Source organism: Nannospalax galili, unplaced genomic scaffold, assembly GCF_000622305.1.
Source record: "Nannospalax galili isolate Female #2095 unplaced genomic scaffold, S.galili_v1.0 scaffold281, whole genome shotgun sequence".
NCBI classification, from domain to species: Eukaryota; Metazoa; Chordata; class Mammalia; order Rodentia; family Spalacidae; genus Nannospalax; species Nannospalax galili.
Genome location: NW_008349068.1, coordinates 7,716,493 through 7,735,229, shown reverse-complemented (window position 1 = coordinate 7,735,229; position 18,737 = coordinate 7,716,493). Strand labels below are relative to the sequence as shown.

General features: G+C 36.8%; 1 protein-coding gene and 1 pseudogene across 4 annotated transcripts in view; one reads left to right on the top strand and one right to left on the bottom strand.

The window, feature by feature from the left end:
• Positions 1-18,737, top strand: part of Kansl1l (KAT8 regulatory NSL complex subunit 1 like) — a 179,143-nt gene that overhangs the window by 33,991 nt on the left and 126,415 nt on the right. For all 4 annotated transcript variants that reach the window (XM_029569936.1, XM_017801379.2, XM_017801380.2 and 1 more), the window contains exon 3: positions 16,278-16,419. In XM_029569936.1, the coding sequence (XP_029425796.1) occupies positions 16,278-16,419 (142 nt within the window). The remainder of the gene's footprint in view (positions 1-16,277; positions 16,420-18,737) is intronic.
• Positions 1,417-15,988, bottom strand: LOC103744469 (annotated as a pseudogene).

Sequence of the window (18,737 nt, the reverse complement as noted above, 5' to 3'; positions counted from 1 at the left end):
ACAATGCAATGTTAAGTCATTTATTTGTGTTCTTTCTGATTTTTTGATGTAGGCACTTAGAGCTATAAACTTCCCTCTAATGACAGCTTTCAGTGTGTCCCAGGGGTTTTGTTATGTTGTATTGTCCTTTTCATTTAATTCCAGGAATACTTTTTATTTCTTTCTTAATTTCTCTTTTGACCCATCAATCATTCAGGAGCGTGTTTTTTAATCTCCATGTGTTCACATGGCAATTAGTGCTTCTTTGGGTGTTGATTGTAAGCTTTATTACATTGTGGTATGATAGAATGCATGGGATTATTTCAGTCTTTTTGTATTTGTTGAGGTTTGTTTTGTGCCCCAGTGTATGGTCCATTTTGGAGAAGATTCCATCGGGTGCTGAGTAGAAAGTATGTCCTTTAGTGCTTGGGTGGAATACTTCGTAGATGTCTATTAAGTCCATTTGATATATGGTATTGTTTAATTCAGATTTCTCTCTGTTAACTCTCTGCCCTGTTGATCTATCTAATGGAGACAGTGGGGTATTGATGTCTCAGATATTAGAATTACAATGCCTGCTTTTTCCTTAGTACCATTTGCTTGGTATATTTTTTTCCATCCTTTCACCTTAAGGTAGTGCCTGACCTTGAAAGTGAGATGAGTTTCTTGCAGACAACAAAATGATGGATTTTGTTGCTTAATCCATTCACATAGTCTGTGTCTTTTGACTAGGGAGCTCAGTCTGTTAATATTTAAAGTTATTAATGAAAGATGGGTATTGAATCCTGTCAGTTTTATTTCTTTTTACATTCTTGATATAGCTGTACTTTTCCACATTTATACCTTCATTGGATTTTTTTCTGCAATCCCTTTGGTATAGTCATTCCTTTCTTCAGCTCTTTTTATTGCTTCCAGAACTCTCGGAAGGGCTGGTTTTTTGGACATGAATTGCTTATTTGTGTCATGGAAGATTTTTCTTCCCCTTTGAATATAATAGACATTTTGGCTGGGTATATTATTCTGGGTGAGCATTTGTGGTCATTTAAAACTGTGAATACTTTGGTCCAGGCTCTTCTGGCTTTCATAGTTTGCACTGAATAGTCAGCAGTAATCCTAGTGGGTTTTCCTTTGTATGTGACTTGTTGTTTCTCTTTTGCAGCTTTTCAGAATTGTCTCTTTGTTTTGTACATTTAGTATTTGTACATTTAGTGGGGAGTTTCTATTCTGGTCCCATCTGTTTGGTGTTCTACATGCTTCTTGTATTTGTTTGGGCATGTCTTTCTTTAATTTTGGGGAATTTTCTTCCACGATTCTGTTGAAGATCTGGTCCATGCCATTTTTTTTGCGATTCTTCTCCTTCCTGTATGCCTATGATTCATAAGTTTGGTCTTTTTATGTTGTCACACAATTCCTGCATATTCCATCTTGTGATTTCTTAAATTTTTTATAATCTTTGCTTGTGCGGTCTAGTTTGTCCACTTTATCTTCCAGTCCTGATACTCTGTTTTCTATTTCATTCATCCTATTGGTGAGGCTTTCTCCTGTCGTTCCTAATTGGCTTACTGAGTATTTCACTTCCTTCTTCATTTTTAACTCTTGTCTGAATTCATTCAGAAGTATATCCCTATCCTCCTTCAGTTCTTTGATTTCTTTTTTCGTGTGTTCTTTAAATTCAGTGAATTCTTTCATCATGTTTATAATTGTTCTTTTGAGTTCCATGTCCTGCATTATCTCTATGGATTCTCATTGTACTCCTTTAGAGGACTATTGGTATTTGGTGGGGATATGTTATTTTGGTTTTTCATGTTATTATTTTTTCTCTGTGATTTTTGACATGTGAATTTCTTTTGTAGTTTCTGATTCTTGTGTGAGACTCAGGCCTTCAAGTTTGGGTTTGCCTCTTTTTGTGAACTTTATGTGTCTTTGTGGTTTACTTCTTGGGCATGAAAAGCTGGTTCCTCTAAGCTTTGGGTTCTCTCTTTTGATTTTATATTGGAGTGGCCAGATTGCTTTTGTCTTCAGGAGTTCCCACAGAGGCCCAATTCAGGTGAGGGTCAGATGTTTTCATGCTTTCTCCTAAAGTCTGGATCCCTCCAGGAATGATTTTGGCCTCAGGAATTTGGTGTTTGGCCTGGCTGGGAGCCTGGCCAGGAAAGACTCTGGTCTAGGGCAGCTAGTGGCCATGCCACCCAGAGATGCAAAGGTAGATGGGGCAGGAAGAGGCCCCAAGGACTCCTGGGACTGCACTGAGGAGCTTGGTTAGTCTGGATGCAAAGGATCAGGAAGAGGAAAGGTCAGCCTCAGTGTCCCAGGAAGAGGCTCTGGGGTGGTGCAGGCCTGGGCAAGCAGAGGGAGGTGAGGGCAGGGCCAGGCAGTGCTCCTTGGTCCCAGGGAAGGTACTATGTTGGTCTGTATGAAAAGGATCAGGAAGCAGTATTGGTTCCCCAGGTGTCTGGGGCTCCCAAGACAAGGAGTGCAGCAGGGCCCACACATGGAGGAGAGAATGGTGGCGGTGATGGTAGGGTGAATGAGGCTGGGGGAGTCACAGTGCGGATGGCACAATGGACTTACCCTGGAGACAGGCCTGATAGTAGGAGAGAGTCCTGCTGCTGGTCCTGCAGGCCCGGGGAATCAGAGGGAGGTGAGGTCGGGGCCAGGCCCAGAACTCAATGTCATTTTTTAATAAAATTGTTAACAATTTAGATGTAAAAGGAATTTATCTCATCAAAATAAGATCCACATGTGAAAAGCCTACAGATACATTTTTTTGGAGGTTGCCAGTGGTCATGGGGGTATAAAGATGGTCAAGATTGATTGAGATGTTCCATATGAAATACACAAAAATTCAATTAAAAAGTAAATTATTTAAAAAATATTATTTTTTTAATCTAATAAGTTTGAGTGTTTTGCCTGCATGTATTTGAGTGCACCCATGTTGTATAATTCCCATGGAGGCCAGAAGAGGGCAGCAGACACCCTGGAACTGGAGTTAACTGACAGTTGTTAGCTGCCATGTGGGTGTTGAGAACTGAACTCAGGTTCTCTGCAAGAGTAGCCAGTGCTTTCAACCACTGAACCTTCTTAGCAGCCCCCAAATTGTTTTTATAATGATACAACACAGGGAATCCAAAGGTATCCTGAAAATTGTTAGAAATATTAATTAGTAAACTTGCTAGATACGAAATCAACATATAGATACCAGTGTTTCTATATACTAATCTTAAACTGTAATAATCAAGAAAAAAAATTCCTTTAATAGCAGCATTAAAACAAATATACCTTAGGATTGAATTCAACAAAAGTGATAAAAGATGTCTACGCTAAAAACTATAAAATGTTGATTAAACATTAAAGCAGACACAAATAAATGGAAAGACACCCTTATTTAAGCTAGACATTTGGGAACATGTCTATAATTTCAGTTCTCACTCTGGAGGCTTAAGTAGGAGGAATTGGACTATTACGCTACCTAATTTAAAAATGTATTAAAGTTATCTATACAATGTGATACTGGTAGTTAAAAACAAACAAACAAAAAATCCGACATACACCTATGGGAAAGAATAGGGAGCCTAGAAACAAACACACATTTATTTCAATTTGTCTTGGAGAAAGATGCCAAGAGCACAGAAATGGGAAAGGATGGTCTCTTAAATGTTGGGTGATTGGAAATCTACAGAGAGAATAATGGAATTGAATCCTTTTGTCACTCCGTGGTCTCAGATCAGTTCAAAATTGATTAAAGACCTAAAAAAAAGACATGAAAATGTAAAACTTCAGGAAGAAAATTAAGAGGAAAAGCTTAATTTTCTGGATCTGACCTTAAACACAGACAACAGCAAAAAATAGGCAAATGAGATTGCATCACACTAAAACTGATGCATAGCAAAAGAAACAAAAAGATACAGCATCCAGAATGGGAGAAGATATTTGTAAATCATACTTCTGATAAGAATATAATGACCAAAGTCCATATTTTTTATTAACAAGAAAACAACATAATTAAAGGTAGTCAAAGGACCTAAATAGGCTTTTCTTCAAAGAAGGCATACCAATGGCCAGTAAGTACTTAAACAAAAAACAAATTCCATTCAACATCACTAGCAGAAGAGTACTATTTAAAGCAATAGAATAATATCTCATAAATGTTAGTTTGGCTATTATAAGAAAGAGTTAGAAGCGTTGGAGAGGGTGCAGAGTAAAGGAAGCCTTTGCACACTATTGGTAATATAAATTAGCACAGTCACTATGCAAAATAAATTTCTTTAGGAAGTTAGAAATGTTTTTATATACTTTTATATTTCAGTAGTCCTTCTCTCTGGGTTATCTTTCCAAAAAGAATGAAGTCAATAGGTTGAATTGAGTTCTGCATTAACATTTTCATATTTACTTACAATCAAATATAAAATAGAATGTTATTCAACCTTTGGAAAGAGTGAAATATGTCACTTGTGAAGTAATTGAACCCATAAGTCAATAAAAAAATGAATATAAGTCCAGAAAGAACATAATGCATAATGTCACTTGTAATGAGACTCTAGAAAAGGCAAACCATAGAAGCAGAGTAGAGCAGTGCTTACAGAGCCCTTGTAGGATGAGGGGGCAAAAATACGGGGAGATAGTAACACTGGAAAGGTTTCTGTTAGGAGAAATAAATTCTGATGGTCTTTTGTCAGTATGGAGACTATAGTTAGTAAAATACATTATATACTTCAAAGTTATTGAGAGTAGATCTTAAATATTCTCACAAAAAATGGTATGGCAAGGGACTGATAACAATGAGCTTGATTTCATCATTTCACATTGTATTCATAAAGGAAAACATCATGCCATATGCCATAATAATGTCTAATTTTTGTAATTTGCATGTTAATAAAGCTCATTTAAAAAATTTGAATCATGATTTTTGTTTGAAAAATTCAAAACACTGTAGATACTGTTTAATTTTATAAATGGCCTTTTTTTATGGAAGTAATGTCAGCAAAACCTTAAACTAAATTTTCATTCTTATAAAATAAGACTAATGAAAATTTACATGTACTTTCAATGCAACATATCTTACATTTCAAATGTATATTTTAAATCACGTCAATGTTTCTAAAAATGAGATGTATCTCATAATTCAGGAATACAATTAATATTTCTCCAACTCAGAAATTTGTTTTTAAATTAAGCTATATCTTTCAATTGATGTTATCTCAGCATTGAGGAAATACAATAGGACCATCCCATTTAAAACTGTTAAAATAATATTTAATGCTTTTAAACATATGTATTTCTCTTACATTTAAGAATGTGAATTAGTATGCACCTTAGTAGAATGTCAGTATAATATGAATTTGGAATTGGACTGGTTCCCAAACCACTTGAAACATGTTAATGTTTTTGAATGTTCAGTGTCAAGCTTTGTCACAAATAAAGAGAAAGCCTTATCAACATCCAAAGATCTAAGCAAAATGCTAAAACTTCTATAGAAATACCTTCCTGTAGCTTAGTAAAATGCTGGCTTATTGACTTCAAAATTGCTATATACTCCTGCTATACTGAAAGCTCTTGAGGCTGTAGGTTCAGTTGTGTAAGCTCCAGTATTTTCCTTGTATGGCAAAAATTTACTGATAAAAAATGCTATCTCTAGGTGGTACTTTCTTTTTCTTTCTTTAAAATTTTTTAAAAATTATTTTTATTTTATATGTATGCATGTATTGCCTGCATGTAGGTAAGTGCACCCATGTCATGTAATGCCCGCGGAGGTCAGAAGAGGCTGTTGGAACCTCTGGGACTGGAGTTACAGACAGTCGTTAGCTAGCTGCCATGTGAGTGCTGGGATTTGAACCTGGGTCTTCTGAAAGAACAACCAGTGTTCTTAAGTGTGGAACCATCTCTCCAGCCCCTGTAGGTGGTATTTTCAATTTTTATTAAACTAGTCTCTATTAGAACTGAAAGTCTTCAAGAACTCACATCAGAGGAAGAAGCATGAGCTCCAGGATATGAACCTTTAAGAAATGACCTAGTTTATTTTAGGTACAAATACCAATGGAAACAATATTTTTATGAGACCTACTGTTAAGTTTCATATTTTAAAGTTACAAGGGTTTTGTTGTCTGGTACTAAGTATTATTGCTGTTAAGTTTAGCTCTTTTGCAAAATATGAAGTTATCAGGAATGCATATACTGTATGGTATTATTGCAGAAGTACCTCCACTTTATTTTAACTGTTAGTCATCTTTTTGAATTGTGATGCTGGAGGGGCAGTTTTTTTTTTAAAGTATATGTATGTCTGCAAGTATGTCACATGTATGTGGGGTCTTGTGGAGGTCAAAAGAGGGCATTGGATCCCCTTGAGCTGGAGTTACAGGTGATTGTGAGCTACCTGATGTGGGTGCTGAGAAGCGAATTTGGGTCCAGTGGAAGAGAAGCCAGTCTTCTTAACCACTGAGACATCTTTCCAGCCCATGGGAGAGTAGTTTTAATAATCTTTTATCATTCTTTCTAGGGCCATAGAGTATTTGGCAGAACTATCAATAAATCTATACAGTGCCTTAGAAAAAAGATAGATTTCCTCTGACCTATTTTAAATTTGTCCTTCCAGGGCTTCAAGTACAGATCTCTTTGTTATATTTTAACACACACACACAGACACACACACAGACACACACACACACACACACACACACACACACACACACACTGGCAAATGTTTGTTGACCTGTTCTTTTGCAAGTATGGTTCAATTTGCTTAAAAATTCATTGTTCTTTTGTTTCTTTAACCATAGTTATCAGTGTTCCATATTTTCCATGAATTCTATGACAGTGAAACTACCTAATGGACCACTGAGTCCCCAAAATCCTTCTATTTGAAAGAAGGAAAGTAGTGACTACAGTACGTACAAAAATACCCCAACCTCTCCTTTCTCTGTTTCTTAGGGTTGAGAGGGCTTGAGGAGGGGTATAGATGGTAGACCTAAATTTGCATGGCTGATGTGTAAATTCTTTTAGAGTAATACTACAAATTTAAGGAATTTACACAATGAGATTTGATAGACTTCTAGGCAGAATTGCATAATGTATTGCAGTGTGCTGGTCTTTCATTTATATTTGAAAAGCCCCTTTTAAGTTCCAGTTTGAAATTGTACTCGGACATTTAAACCTCACTTCTTAATTTGGTTTATCTTCATGCCAGAATTCCTAGAGTTCACTTTCTTTCTTTTATGATGGCCTTCAACTCACTCTCCTTTTCCTCCAACTCTTTTAAGTGCTTAACCTTCTGATCCCAGTGGCATAAAGTATTTTTCAAGGAGAGATTTATTAAACTATAAACTGTCACATAAAGGAGACCTCCACATACGTACAGCTTATTTTTCTCTCACTCAACAGTTAAGAATTAGGCATGCTTCATGGGATTTGGTGGGGACCTGTTGGCTTTGTTATCTTCCTAGGATCATCCTCTTGCCTGCTGTTTATCTCATTTCCACACCTCACTTTTAAGGGTCTGCTCATTCAATTAAGTTTAATGGCATGATGTAGCAGTTATACAGATCATTTTGCCTCACATCTTATTGTAAAAAACTTTGATGCTTAACTGCATTTCAGACTGGGAAATCAAGTCTCTAGCAGTACTGCACTGGGCTCAACCATAACTTAGGGGGGTCTATTATCAAAATGTTAAATATGAAAGTGAATGCCTATAATCCCAGCACTCTAGAGGCTAATAGGCAGAAGGATCATGAATTTGTGGCCAGTCTGGACTAAAAAGTGAGTTTAAGACCAATCTGAACTATAAAGTATGACTCTGTTTCAAAAACCACAAAAAATGAAAAAACAGCCCCGGATATTGGGAGAGGGGTACAGATATGCACTTTAGTTGTCTTTCTTCTGTGTAGTGGAACAGGAGGGGCCCACCAGATTCTAACCATTTGGTGACCTACAGACCAATCAGTGAGAGGCTCTGTCTCAAAAGATGAAGTGGAGCCAGGCAAAGTGGCTCACACCTTTATTTAGTTCTAGCACTTGGGAGGCAGAGGTGGGGGAGGGGAATCTCTGAGTTTGGGGCCAGCTTAGACTACATAGTGAGTTCCAGGCCAGCCAGCGTTACACAGTGAGACCCTATATCAAAGAAAAAGAAGAAAAAAGATGCACAATCTGAAAAGACTCCTGCATTTACTCATTGTGCTCTGACCACCACAGGTGCATACGTAAACATGCAGGCAACATCACACAGCTCTAAAGGCAAAGAGAAAAATAAGGAGATAGGCACAATAGTTTCTGCTCTCTACAATAGTAATTCTTGCTTAGTGGTGGAGTAAGGTCTTTGTAAGGCTGTAATTTTGCTTCTGGGGTAGCACTCTTTTCCTTTGTCCTTTAGAGTATCCAACTTTACACTGGAATTCTCAGTATCTTTTGTGACTATATGCATACCAATATTGGTGGTTGCACTATATTCTTACCGTGATTACTTTAAGTGCAGATTTGACTCACAGAGTTAGTTAAGTTAGCTTTGTGATAGGTTTTGCTAATAGAATTTTCCTTTGAAAATGTTTCCATTTTTTTTTTTCCCATCTAGTAAGTTACATATGAAAATACCAGAGCCAATCTCTCCTTTGCCGGTAGTTAAGCTTACTTGTTAATTTGCTCTTTTCTTCAGACCACCAACTTATTGTCACTTTAATGATTGTTGTAGTATAGTGGCAAACAAGAATTTTAATAACCTACCAAAACAAAATTATTGTTTGTAGGAAGACTACATTCAATAATTGTTTGTTTATAGAGCTGAAGTATGTTTGTATGGCCTACTACTAGATATCTATTCTAGGAATTAGAACATGCCACCTCCCATTCCACCTCCCATGCCACCACCACCCCTTCTACCCATTGTGCTCATTCCAGGTCCTTCTCTTTAGGAATTTCTTTTACCACAGCTTCTGCTGTAGGTAGCATAGAAGCCACCAAGGCAACATCCAGTAAATCAGTTCTTACAACCTTTGTAGGACCAGTTATTCCTTTTTCATCATGTTCACAAAAAATACTTTTCCTAAGTCATGAGCTTGAACATCTTCAAGATTTAGATTCAACCCCTCTTCTCCAAACACTGCATCACCAATAGCAATAGCCATATATTTAACTGATTCTTTCTGTTGTCTCCAAACCCTGGAGCTTTGACTGCTACAACCTGAAGATCAACTTTTATAGACTATTCAAAACCAATGTACTTAGATCTTCTCTATCAACATCTTCAATAATGACCAAGGGTTTCCAGTGAACATTGACAATTTCAAGAGCAGGTACAACGAACCAAACAGTAAAAATTTTTACTCACTAAAATATAGACATCATGGAATTCATATTTTTGACAATTTGATGTATTAATAAAATGTAGGGAAATATATCCTTGCTCACACTTTGTCCCTTCAATAATTTCTAAGTCATTTGGTGTTTGTCCATCCTTTACTGTGATGACATCCTTCCAACTTTTTTCATTGCATCAGAAATGATGCTTTCAATTTCTTTGTCTTCATTTGCAGAAATTGTAACCAGAGCAATTTCTTAAGTGATCTAGGTGTAGTCTACTTTTTAAGTTCAGCAATTACAGCTTCAACATCCAACATTACTCCTCCATTGATTTCCACTGGATTAGCACCTTTGCCGATCTTCTCAAAGCCATGCTTGGCAGTAGAGTGGCCAAAACAGCAGTGGTGGTGGTACCATCCCCAGCCTCTTCGTTTGAGTTGTTAGCAGCATCTTGAACAAGTTTAACTCCAATATTTTTATACTTATCTTTTAAATCAATTGACTTTGCAACAGTCACAGTGTCTTTTGTTAGTTTCTTACTTCCCCAACTCTGTTCACTAATCCAGTTTTCCCTTTGGCTCCATTGCAAGGCTACAGCATGGGCTAAAATATTAACACCTCAAAGCATTAAAGCTTGGGCATCCACACCAAATTTTACATCTTCGATATAAGCATGAGTGAGATGAGGAACCAGTGCCCAGGTCAGTGCTCTCATCTGACCAAGGACTGTGGGTAGGATTTCTGCTGGGCATCTGTGGGAATACACATAGCTGAGTCAGACCACTGGTAGTAAGTGAGGGACAGAGAGTAAACTAAAACATTTTAGTAAGCTCTGAGGCTAAGAAAAAATCATACTTACTTAAAAATCAGATTTACAGGAAGGAAGGAACTGAAAGGAAATGGTGAATAGGTGGGTCTGGAATATGTAGGGATTAAGCCACACATTTCCAAATAATAGATGATAAAAAGTCATCAAAGATGGGCTGAAGAGATGACTCAGTGGTTAAGAGCACTGACTGCTCCTGCAGAGGACTTGGTTTCATTCCCAGCACCTACATAGCAGCTGATATCTGACTGTAACTCCAAAGTTCCAGAAGATTCCCTCATTCTCTTCTGGCCTCTGAGGACATTGCACCCATGTGGTACATAAACACTCATACATGTTAAAAATTAAAATAAAAAATCATCAAAGAAGTGTTTTGAACTGGATAAGTGTTTATGTTTTTATGCTATTAATATCCATGTTCTAAATTACTGATGTGATTCTGATTTGAATATGTTTGACTCTAAATGCTTATGTAGAAAATAAGGATTATATGAAGTCCATGGTTTATGTTGTCCACTTAAAAACCTACAAAGCTCATAGCAAATGAAACACAAAGCAAGTAGGAAAAAAAAAGATAGACTAGAAAGCAAGGAACAATTATAAAAGCAATGGAAATAATGAAACTAAAATATAGTTATTTGAAAGAGTGAAGTGATAAACATCTAGGTTGATTAGGAGAAAGTGACCAAAATCAGGAAAGAAATAAAATAATCACCAGATACTGCATATATTAATAGAATAATCCAAGAATATTATGGGCTATTATGTGTTAATCAGTTCAACTATTTGAACCAAGTAATGAATGATTTGTAACTTTTCATGATTAATAACCTTCTCATATGGAATTCTAGGCCCAGATGTTTTCACTGATTTTATTGAAATTTATGTATAAACAATTCCAATCCTATAAAAACTCCTTGAGAGAATAAAGGAGGAAGAAATACTTCCCAACTCTTGATGAGACCAACATTTTCTTGATTCTAACACTACACAAAAATATAAGAAAACAGCAGATCTATATCTTTTTTTACTATAGCCACCAAAACATCCATAATAAATATCAAATAGGGTCTAGCACAGTATTTTTAAAACTCATACCACATATAGTATGACAGGCAAAATTGATTTAATATTCAAAAATAAAAGAGAAATCTGTAAATACCAAAAGCCATTTGACAAAATATGATGGTAATTAACAAGATACAAATCTGGGCTACATAGATCCTGTCTCAAAACCAAACCCACTCTCAATACTGTATTGTTATGCAAACACGAATACACACATGTATCTTACAATATCACCTATTTATCTCTAGGCAACTATAGAGTGGGAATGAAGTATTTCTAATATTTGAGTTACATCATTGGCTGTATAACTTGTTTACATTAATCATATTTTGACTTTCTATACAACAGGTGTTCCAGCAAGTTAATGATATACTTATGTGTTATCTATGACGTTTACAAGCTTAATTATTAATTTTTAAATTTTTGATTAAATTTTTGTGTATTTCTTATGAAAAATCATCTTTATACTACCGTCCCCTTCGGCACCCTCTCATAGCCCCCCCAGTGGAGTTCATACATTCTGTCATTTATGTTAAGGCCTATCATATAAAGTTAGTGTCCCCAGATATCCTTCTGTGCAAGTTCATCTACTGGGATCTAGTCAGCCTATCTAGAGTCCCTCCCTTTAAGAAGATCAGCTCTCCGTCACCCAGCAGCTGCCAATAATTCTTCAGCTAGGATTGGGGCCTGCTGCTCCTTTCTGCAGTTCTGTGCTGGGTTTTTGTTTGCTTAACTTTACGTGGGTCTTGTGCATGCTGAAACTATTGCTGTAAGTTCATATGAGATGAGGCCCAGAAGCCCGGTCATGCACCTCCTCCCTGGCTCTTTCAATCATTCTGCCCCCTCTTCCCCAATGGTCCCTGAGCCCTGGGTGGGTGAATTTTGATATATGAGTACTATCCAAGGACCCACACTCTGCAGACTCTCATTCTCTACATTTTGGGCACTTGTGACCTTTTGCTTCCTTGGCCCTCTCTTGCTTGAGAGAGCTTCATTGATGAGAACTGAAAGATACATTAGTGTTCTCTTCATCCCTTGTTCTATGTTCTGTGAGCCTCAGGTGTGGAGATTGCATCTTAGATGTGCCACTTATACTTGGATAATTCACAGACAGTCTCTGTATGTGACAAGTTGTGGAACTCTGTAATTATCTGTCAAAAAAGAAGCTTCTTTGATGGGTGGTGACTGGGATACTTGTCTATAAATTTAAGGACCCATATTTTGCACATAGTAAGAAATTACATTTGTCTAGGGATGTGACAGCCTTGGAGTTTTCTCTAAGATCTGTGACCTCTCCAGCTATGTGTATTTGGCGAGGTTCACAGTTCCACACATGAGTTTCCTCCCATTGAGTGGGCTTTAAGTCCAGTTAGGTAGCTGTTGATTGCCCCCAAGATAAAAGTGCCAGTACTGTACCAATGTTGTTTGCTGTGCTGGTCATTGATGTGGTTTTTAGGCCTTGAAACTGGGGTTGGACCATCATCTAATGTTCTCCCTTCGCAGCTTGCATAGTGCTCTCCAAAGCTATGAGAGGCAGCCTCCAGGGGAGGTGGCTTCCAGGTCAGTTCCAGCCTTGCTTTAAATCCTGTGTCCAAAGTATGTCCTGTCTTTAACAATAGGGTTTTACCATCAAGTTCTGGGAGGCAATCAAGGACTGTGGCAATAACCTGTGTAATTTTTGGAGTCTCTTGGATTACCCTGGCCAACAACTCAAAGGAAGGTTTCTCCTGTCTGGCACTGCTTCTTGTAGTCTTCAGCTGTACTCATGTAGGGATATTATAAGTGCAATTTTTCAGTAGGGTTTTGGACTAACACCATTCCCTCTGTTTTTTTATACTAGCTAGGTGCTATTTATCTCTCCTCTTTCTCTCCATGTCTTATCCTCTCTCCCTGCCCTCCCCATCTAAAAGTGTCATTTTCGCCATTTCTCCCGTGTAACTCCTATATGCTGTGGTCCCACCTCTTTTGAGCTCCTTCTTCCCCTTTCTTCCCATAGTTCTTTGTATAGCCTCCTTTCCCTCCTCACAACCTTAATTATTTTTAAGAAAAGTAGTTTTCAAGCAACAAAGTATTTTGGGAGAAAAAGCTTGTCTGCCATGCTTACACACAGCAAACAGGCTTTTATTTATTCCTATTAAAATGTAGGATAAATTATTGCAAAAGCTCATCCCACATATTACAAAGCTTCAGCATTATTTAGTTCATGTAAATTTAATCTAGTTTGCAATTTCTCTGTCAGTGTAATTTGATGGAATATATGAACATAAAAATGACTTGTGATACTAACGTCAGTAACAATATTTTCACCAGAGCTGTAATATTAAAAAAATGAAATATTTCCCTTTTATATTTGATCATTTGTCATCAGTGTCATAGCCAGCCAAATTAGCATGTTATAGGGAAATTTTCTAACTGGAGCAAAATATAATGAAACAGTTTATCTTTGATTTCCTCGTAGTTATTTCCACACTGAACTTCTCTAAGTCCATCAGCTTTAAATGAACGTTACCTACTTGATCTTGCTTATCTTCTTTTCTCAGTCCAAGCTATTTCATATTCAGTGTTTTAGTCAGAACAGGCTATATTGAATAACAATTGAATTAGCATCTTAGTCCCAGTGTTTTAAAGGCCAGAATGATTTGGGATATCCTCCTCCTAGAATGATTTTGTAGCTATAGAATCTGTACTAGTGGTTTGGAAGTCCTCATGTATACTAAAAGTGAGACTGTTCATTTTGGTCACAGTCTGTTGATAGTTACTTATCACATGGCTCCAACCTAAGTACAAAGAAGGCTAGAAAATGTAGGAGTAGCACATGAGGTATTTAGAGACTACAATTTGTACCACAATCAAATGCTTATGACTGAATCTTCTTGCTATGTCTCACTATAATGCTTTACTAGCCACATTGCTTCAGAAAATAGTTTTGCTATTTCTTTGCCTATAGCTTCCAAAAGTTTGCATTAAAATCCAGTTTATTTCTCCTATGCAAGTTGTGCATGGTATGGCTCTTGCCCTCCTCTCTAAATTTTATAATTGACATTTACTATTACTAAATATTACCTGTGAATAGTGAATTATAAATAGGCTCTGTCTCATTTTGCCCATATTCATAAAAAATGTAATTTTGGGGCTGGAGAGATGGCTCAGCAGTTAAAAGCACTGCTGTTCTTGCAGAAGACCTGGGTTTGAATACCAGCACCCACATGGCAGCTAACTGTAACTCCAGTTTCAGGGGATTCCAAACCCTTTTCTGTCCTCTGTGGATACTGCATGACAAAGGGGCACCTACACACATGCGGGCATAACACTCATACATATAAAATACAAAAAAAATTTAAAAATGTAATTTTAGTGCAGAATTTGCTAAACTGCAATACTGTGAACTGAAAATATACTACTACTACTAGTAGAGACATCCTATTGCATATGGTATCTTCATTCATATTACATGCAATTAAAATATTTTATAAAGCCAGGCATGGTGGTGCATGCCTGTAGTCCCAGCACTTGGGAGGCAGAGGCAGGCAGTTCTCTGTAGTTCAAGGCCAACCTGGTCTACATAGTGAGTTCTAGGGCAGTTGGGGCTACAGGGAAACCCTGCTTCAAAAAGACCAAAAAAGATATTTTTATAGCTTTTTGGAAATACTGGCATAAAATCCCATTTTAATTATTAAATTCAATGTAACAAAGTTACAATAATTGTCTTCTGTTTATCTCATAGAAATGTATGTCTTATTTTCTCTAGCTTTAATTTATTATATAATGCATCTTTTAAACTCATAAACTTTAGCTTTTAGAGCAGTGTTAGGTTCACAACAAAACTTGAGAACATAGTAGAGTTCTGCCCTCTGTCCTCACACACCCACAGCTTCCCCCTCTGTAGCAACTCTATATCAGTTGCTATAATTGATGAACCTATATAGATTTATCATTATCACTCACAATTTACATTATGGTTCATTGATAGTATACATTCTATGATTTTTGACAATAAATACATTTTAAATAAGTTTAAAAAATAAGTTATATGTTTTATTGTTAACTAGTTATAACTCTGTTATACCTTCAGTTTCTGATTTTCCCTTGACTGTCTATATCCCCTAATTCTCATTCTCATTTTCCTCTTTTCTCCCTCTGCCCCATCCCCTTCTCTTTCCCTCCCTCCCTCTGTCCTCCCTCCCTGTCTCCTTTGCCTCTCTCCCTTCCCTCTCTCCCCTCCATGTATAATTCCAAATATTTATTTTTCTAGGTGAAATGGTTAGAATATTTTCATGAGGGGCTGGAGAGGTGACTCAAGGGTTAAGAGTACTTGCAGGCACTACATACATATCAGCATGCATACTGAACATTGAAACACTTAAATAAAGAGAATATTTTCATGCAATAATTCATTTGAAATCTCACATACTACAGATTAGAGCAGTTGTCCCTGCCAAAAGAAGGTAGGCTTCAATATTTATTTCAAAGTATGCATGAAAAAATACCTTTTTATAAATTCTTTGAGTTCTGTGAATTGTGGAACTTGGTAATTAAGTTTTTAACAAGATGTTTATCATAGTAAACGTCCTAAGACCTATGTATCTGGAATGATTATTTGAAATGTAGTAGATAATTCAAAGTTTTGAAAATTTTGACCAATCTTATTTTTAAGTTTTAGGTAGTCAGTGATACTTATTTTAACAAGTAGAAATTACATAGTTAAATCAATTACATTATAGTTTATTGTATTTCAGATGTAGTTCAAATGGATTGTCCAATACTTGACATCTACTTACATATAAAAGCTTTATGCAGCAAATTTTACAGGGTATTATGATTGTCATTCATGTATCCTTTTTTATACTGGCCTGTTCATATTTAGGCCCTTATCATTAATAAGTATTAAATAATGATTATCCTACTGCTGGATACATAATATTGAATAAAACCCAGTATTTGTAGGTAGAAAGGTAAGGAAATCAAATCTCTTCTTTGATAAGAAGTCAATCTGCCCTTTTCTATAGTTAGATATGTGGAAAAAATGGATTTTATGACAGTAGTCAAGGATGTTATTAAGCAGCCTCTGACATCTTAATTGCCTTTGTGTTTTGACTAATAGTGTCTGTCTTATTTACAGTAATTCTAGTACTGAATGGAAGTGGCTTGTAGACAGAGCACGAGTCGGCAGCCGTTGGACTTGGCTTCAAGCCCAGATCTCAGAGCTAGAATACAAAATCCAGCAACTAACAGATGTTCACAGGCAGATTCGGGCCTCCAAGGTATTATCTATATTCTTTTATTTCTGTTAAAATTGTTATGGGTATATTTTCTTCTCATTTCTTCACACAAAATAATTTCATGAAGTTTCACTAAAGTAGCTAGCTTACATTAAAATTTTTCATACATTAATTTCTATAAATTGATGCTATTTTCATAGAGCCTATTTTTTTCTATTCTCACTTTAAGTTATCTCTGTTAGTTCTTTGTTTAGATTGTTCTTCTACTGGTTCTTTTATAAAAATAGGATTTTTATTACTTCTTTGAGAATATATACAATATATTTTGATCATATTCAACTCCTTCCCCCTCTCGGATACACCCCTACCTCCCTACATGCCTACTTTGTGTCTTATTTTTTTTTTATGCCCAATAAAGTCCAATTTGTGTTCCCCAAATACTCTGGGTTATGGGGCCATCATCTGGAGCATGGTCAGTATACCAATGGTCACACTCTTAAAGAAAACTGACTTTCCCTCTCCCAGTAACTACAGGTTGCCAAAAGCTCCTTAGCTAGAGGTGGAGCTTTGTGTCCATCTCTCCCCCAACCCCCATGTGAGGATTTTGTCTGACTTGAGCTTGTGCAGGTCTTATGCTGTTATAACTGCTGTGGGTCATATGTCCTATTGTATCTAGAAAATACTGTTTTGTTGTAGTCATATATACCTCTGGCTCTTATGGTCTTTCTGCCACTTCTTCAACACTGATCCCTGAGCTTAGAGGGAGGGGTGTGATGTAGACGTCCCATTTGGAGCTCAGCACACCAGTCTCTTATTCTCTGCATGTTGACCAGTTGTGGGGCTGTGTGTTAATTGCCATCTACTGCAGAAAGAAACATACGCACTGATCTGTGGGTGTAAAGATGAGTCATTAGTAATCAATTTAATATTATGTCCATTTAACAGAATAACAGTAGTAGGATCTCCCCTAGGGTCTATGGCTTATCTAGCCACAGGTCCTTGGCCCCAGTAACGGTGCCAAGTATGGGTATCATCTTGTGGAGTCTGCCTTAAATTCAGCCAATATTTGGTTACTCTCATGATATCCATGCCACATTGGACCAACTGGTCATGTGTTGCTAGGCTAATCATACTTGTAACATGAAGGATTCACAGTGTGGGTAAGATTAATGATTACTTTTCTCTCCTGATGGTGTACATAGCACCTTCCAGCACTGAAACCTAGCTGGTAGGGATGAAGGTTTGAGGTCAGTACCAGTTTGATTTTTCCATGTTCTGTGACTCAAGAATGTGATGTCTTCAGCAATAGGGTCAATTAAAAAAATTAAGATTTTATTTTGGAAATTTTATATGCATGAGTGTTTTACCTATATGAATATAAGTCCACCATATTATGCCTGGCTTCTGTGAGGCCAGAAGAAGGCCTTGTAGCCCCTGGAACTGGAGTTAAGGACATACGTTAGCTACTCTGTGGATGCTGGGAACCAAACTGGGTCCTCTGGAAGAGCAGGAAGTGCTCTTAGCCACTGAGCCATCTCTCTAGCCCTAAGGTCAAGTTTGAAAGTTTTGAAATTTGTTATTTCTTCCACTTGAAGTACTCATTGTTGATATATTTGACATTCCTTCCAGTCTTTAACTGCTACAGACAACAGCTGCCAACCACTTTACAGGGCTTCCTCTCTCTATCAGTTTTGCAGAGACCTACCCATTCCCCTAGTTTTTTGTTATCATCAACCTTTATTAGGTTATTAAGTTCTCAGCTCTTTGTGCTTCCACCAATAGGCTTCATCCATCATACAAACACCCAATTACGGGTTTGCCACTTCTCTAAGGCTTTGGCATCTTCATTAATTCTGTATGTCATGCTATTGTGAATGAGAGTCATCTCCAATACTTCTTGTAACTCAGTCTTAATGTCCACTGTCCCTCCAGCAGCAATGCCATGGTAGTGTGTTACAAGTGAAGCTGAATCTTGAACTCACTTAAGCTGCTGCATGTGCAAGCTTCTGGTTCTTTAATGTGTAAAATTAAATTGCTGTGTGGAGGTATTTTTTGTTTTTAAATTTAAATAATAGATTGCTAATTATAAATTCTCATGTTAGCACTGCTTTTACTATATATCTCATGTTTTGACATGTTCAACTTTCATTTGATTCATATCTAAGTATTTTTTATTTTCTTTTGTGATTTTTATCTTTGATCATTTACTAATACAGTCTTTAAAAATATTTTAAAAATTGGGGCTGGAGAAATGGCTCAGTGGTTAAGAACGCTTACTCTTCTTGCAGAAGATCAGGTTCAAATCCCAGCACCCACATGGCAGCTAACAACTGTCTGTAACTCCAGTTCCAGGGAATCTG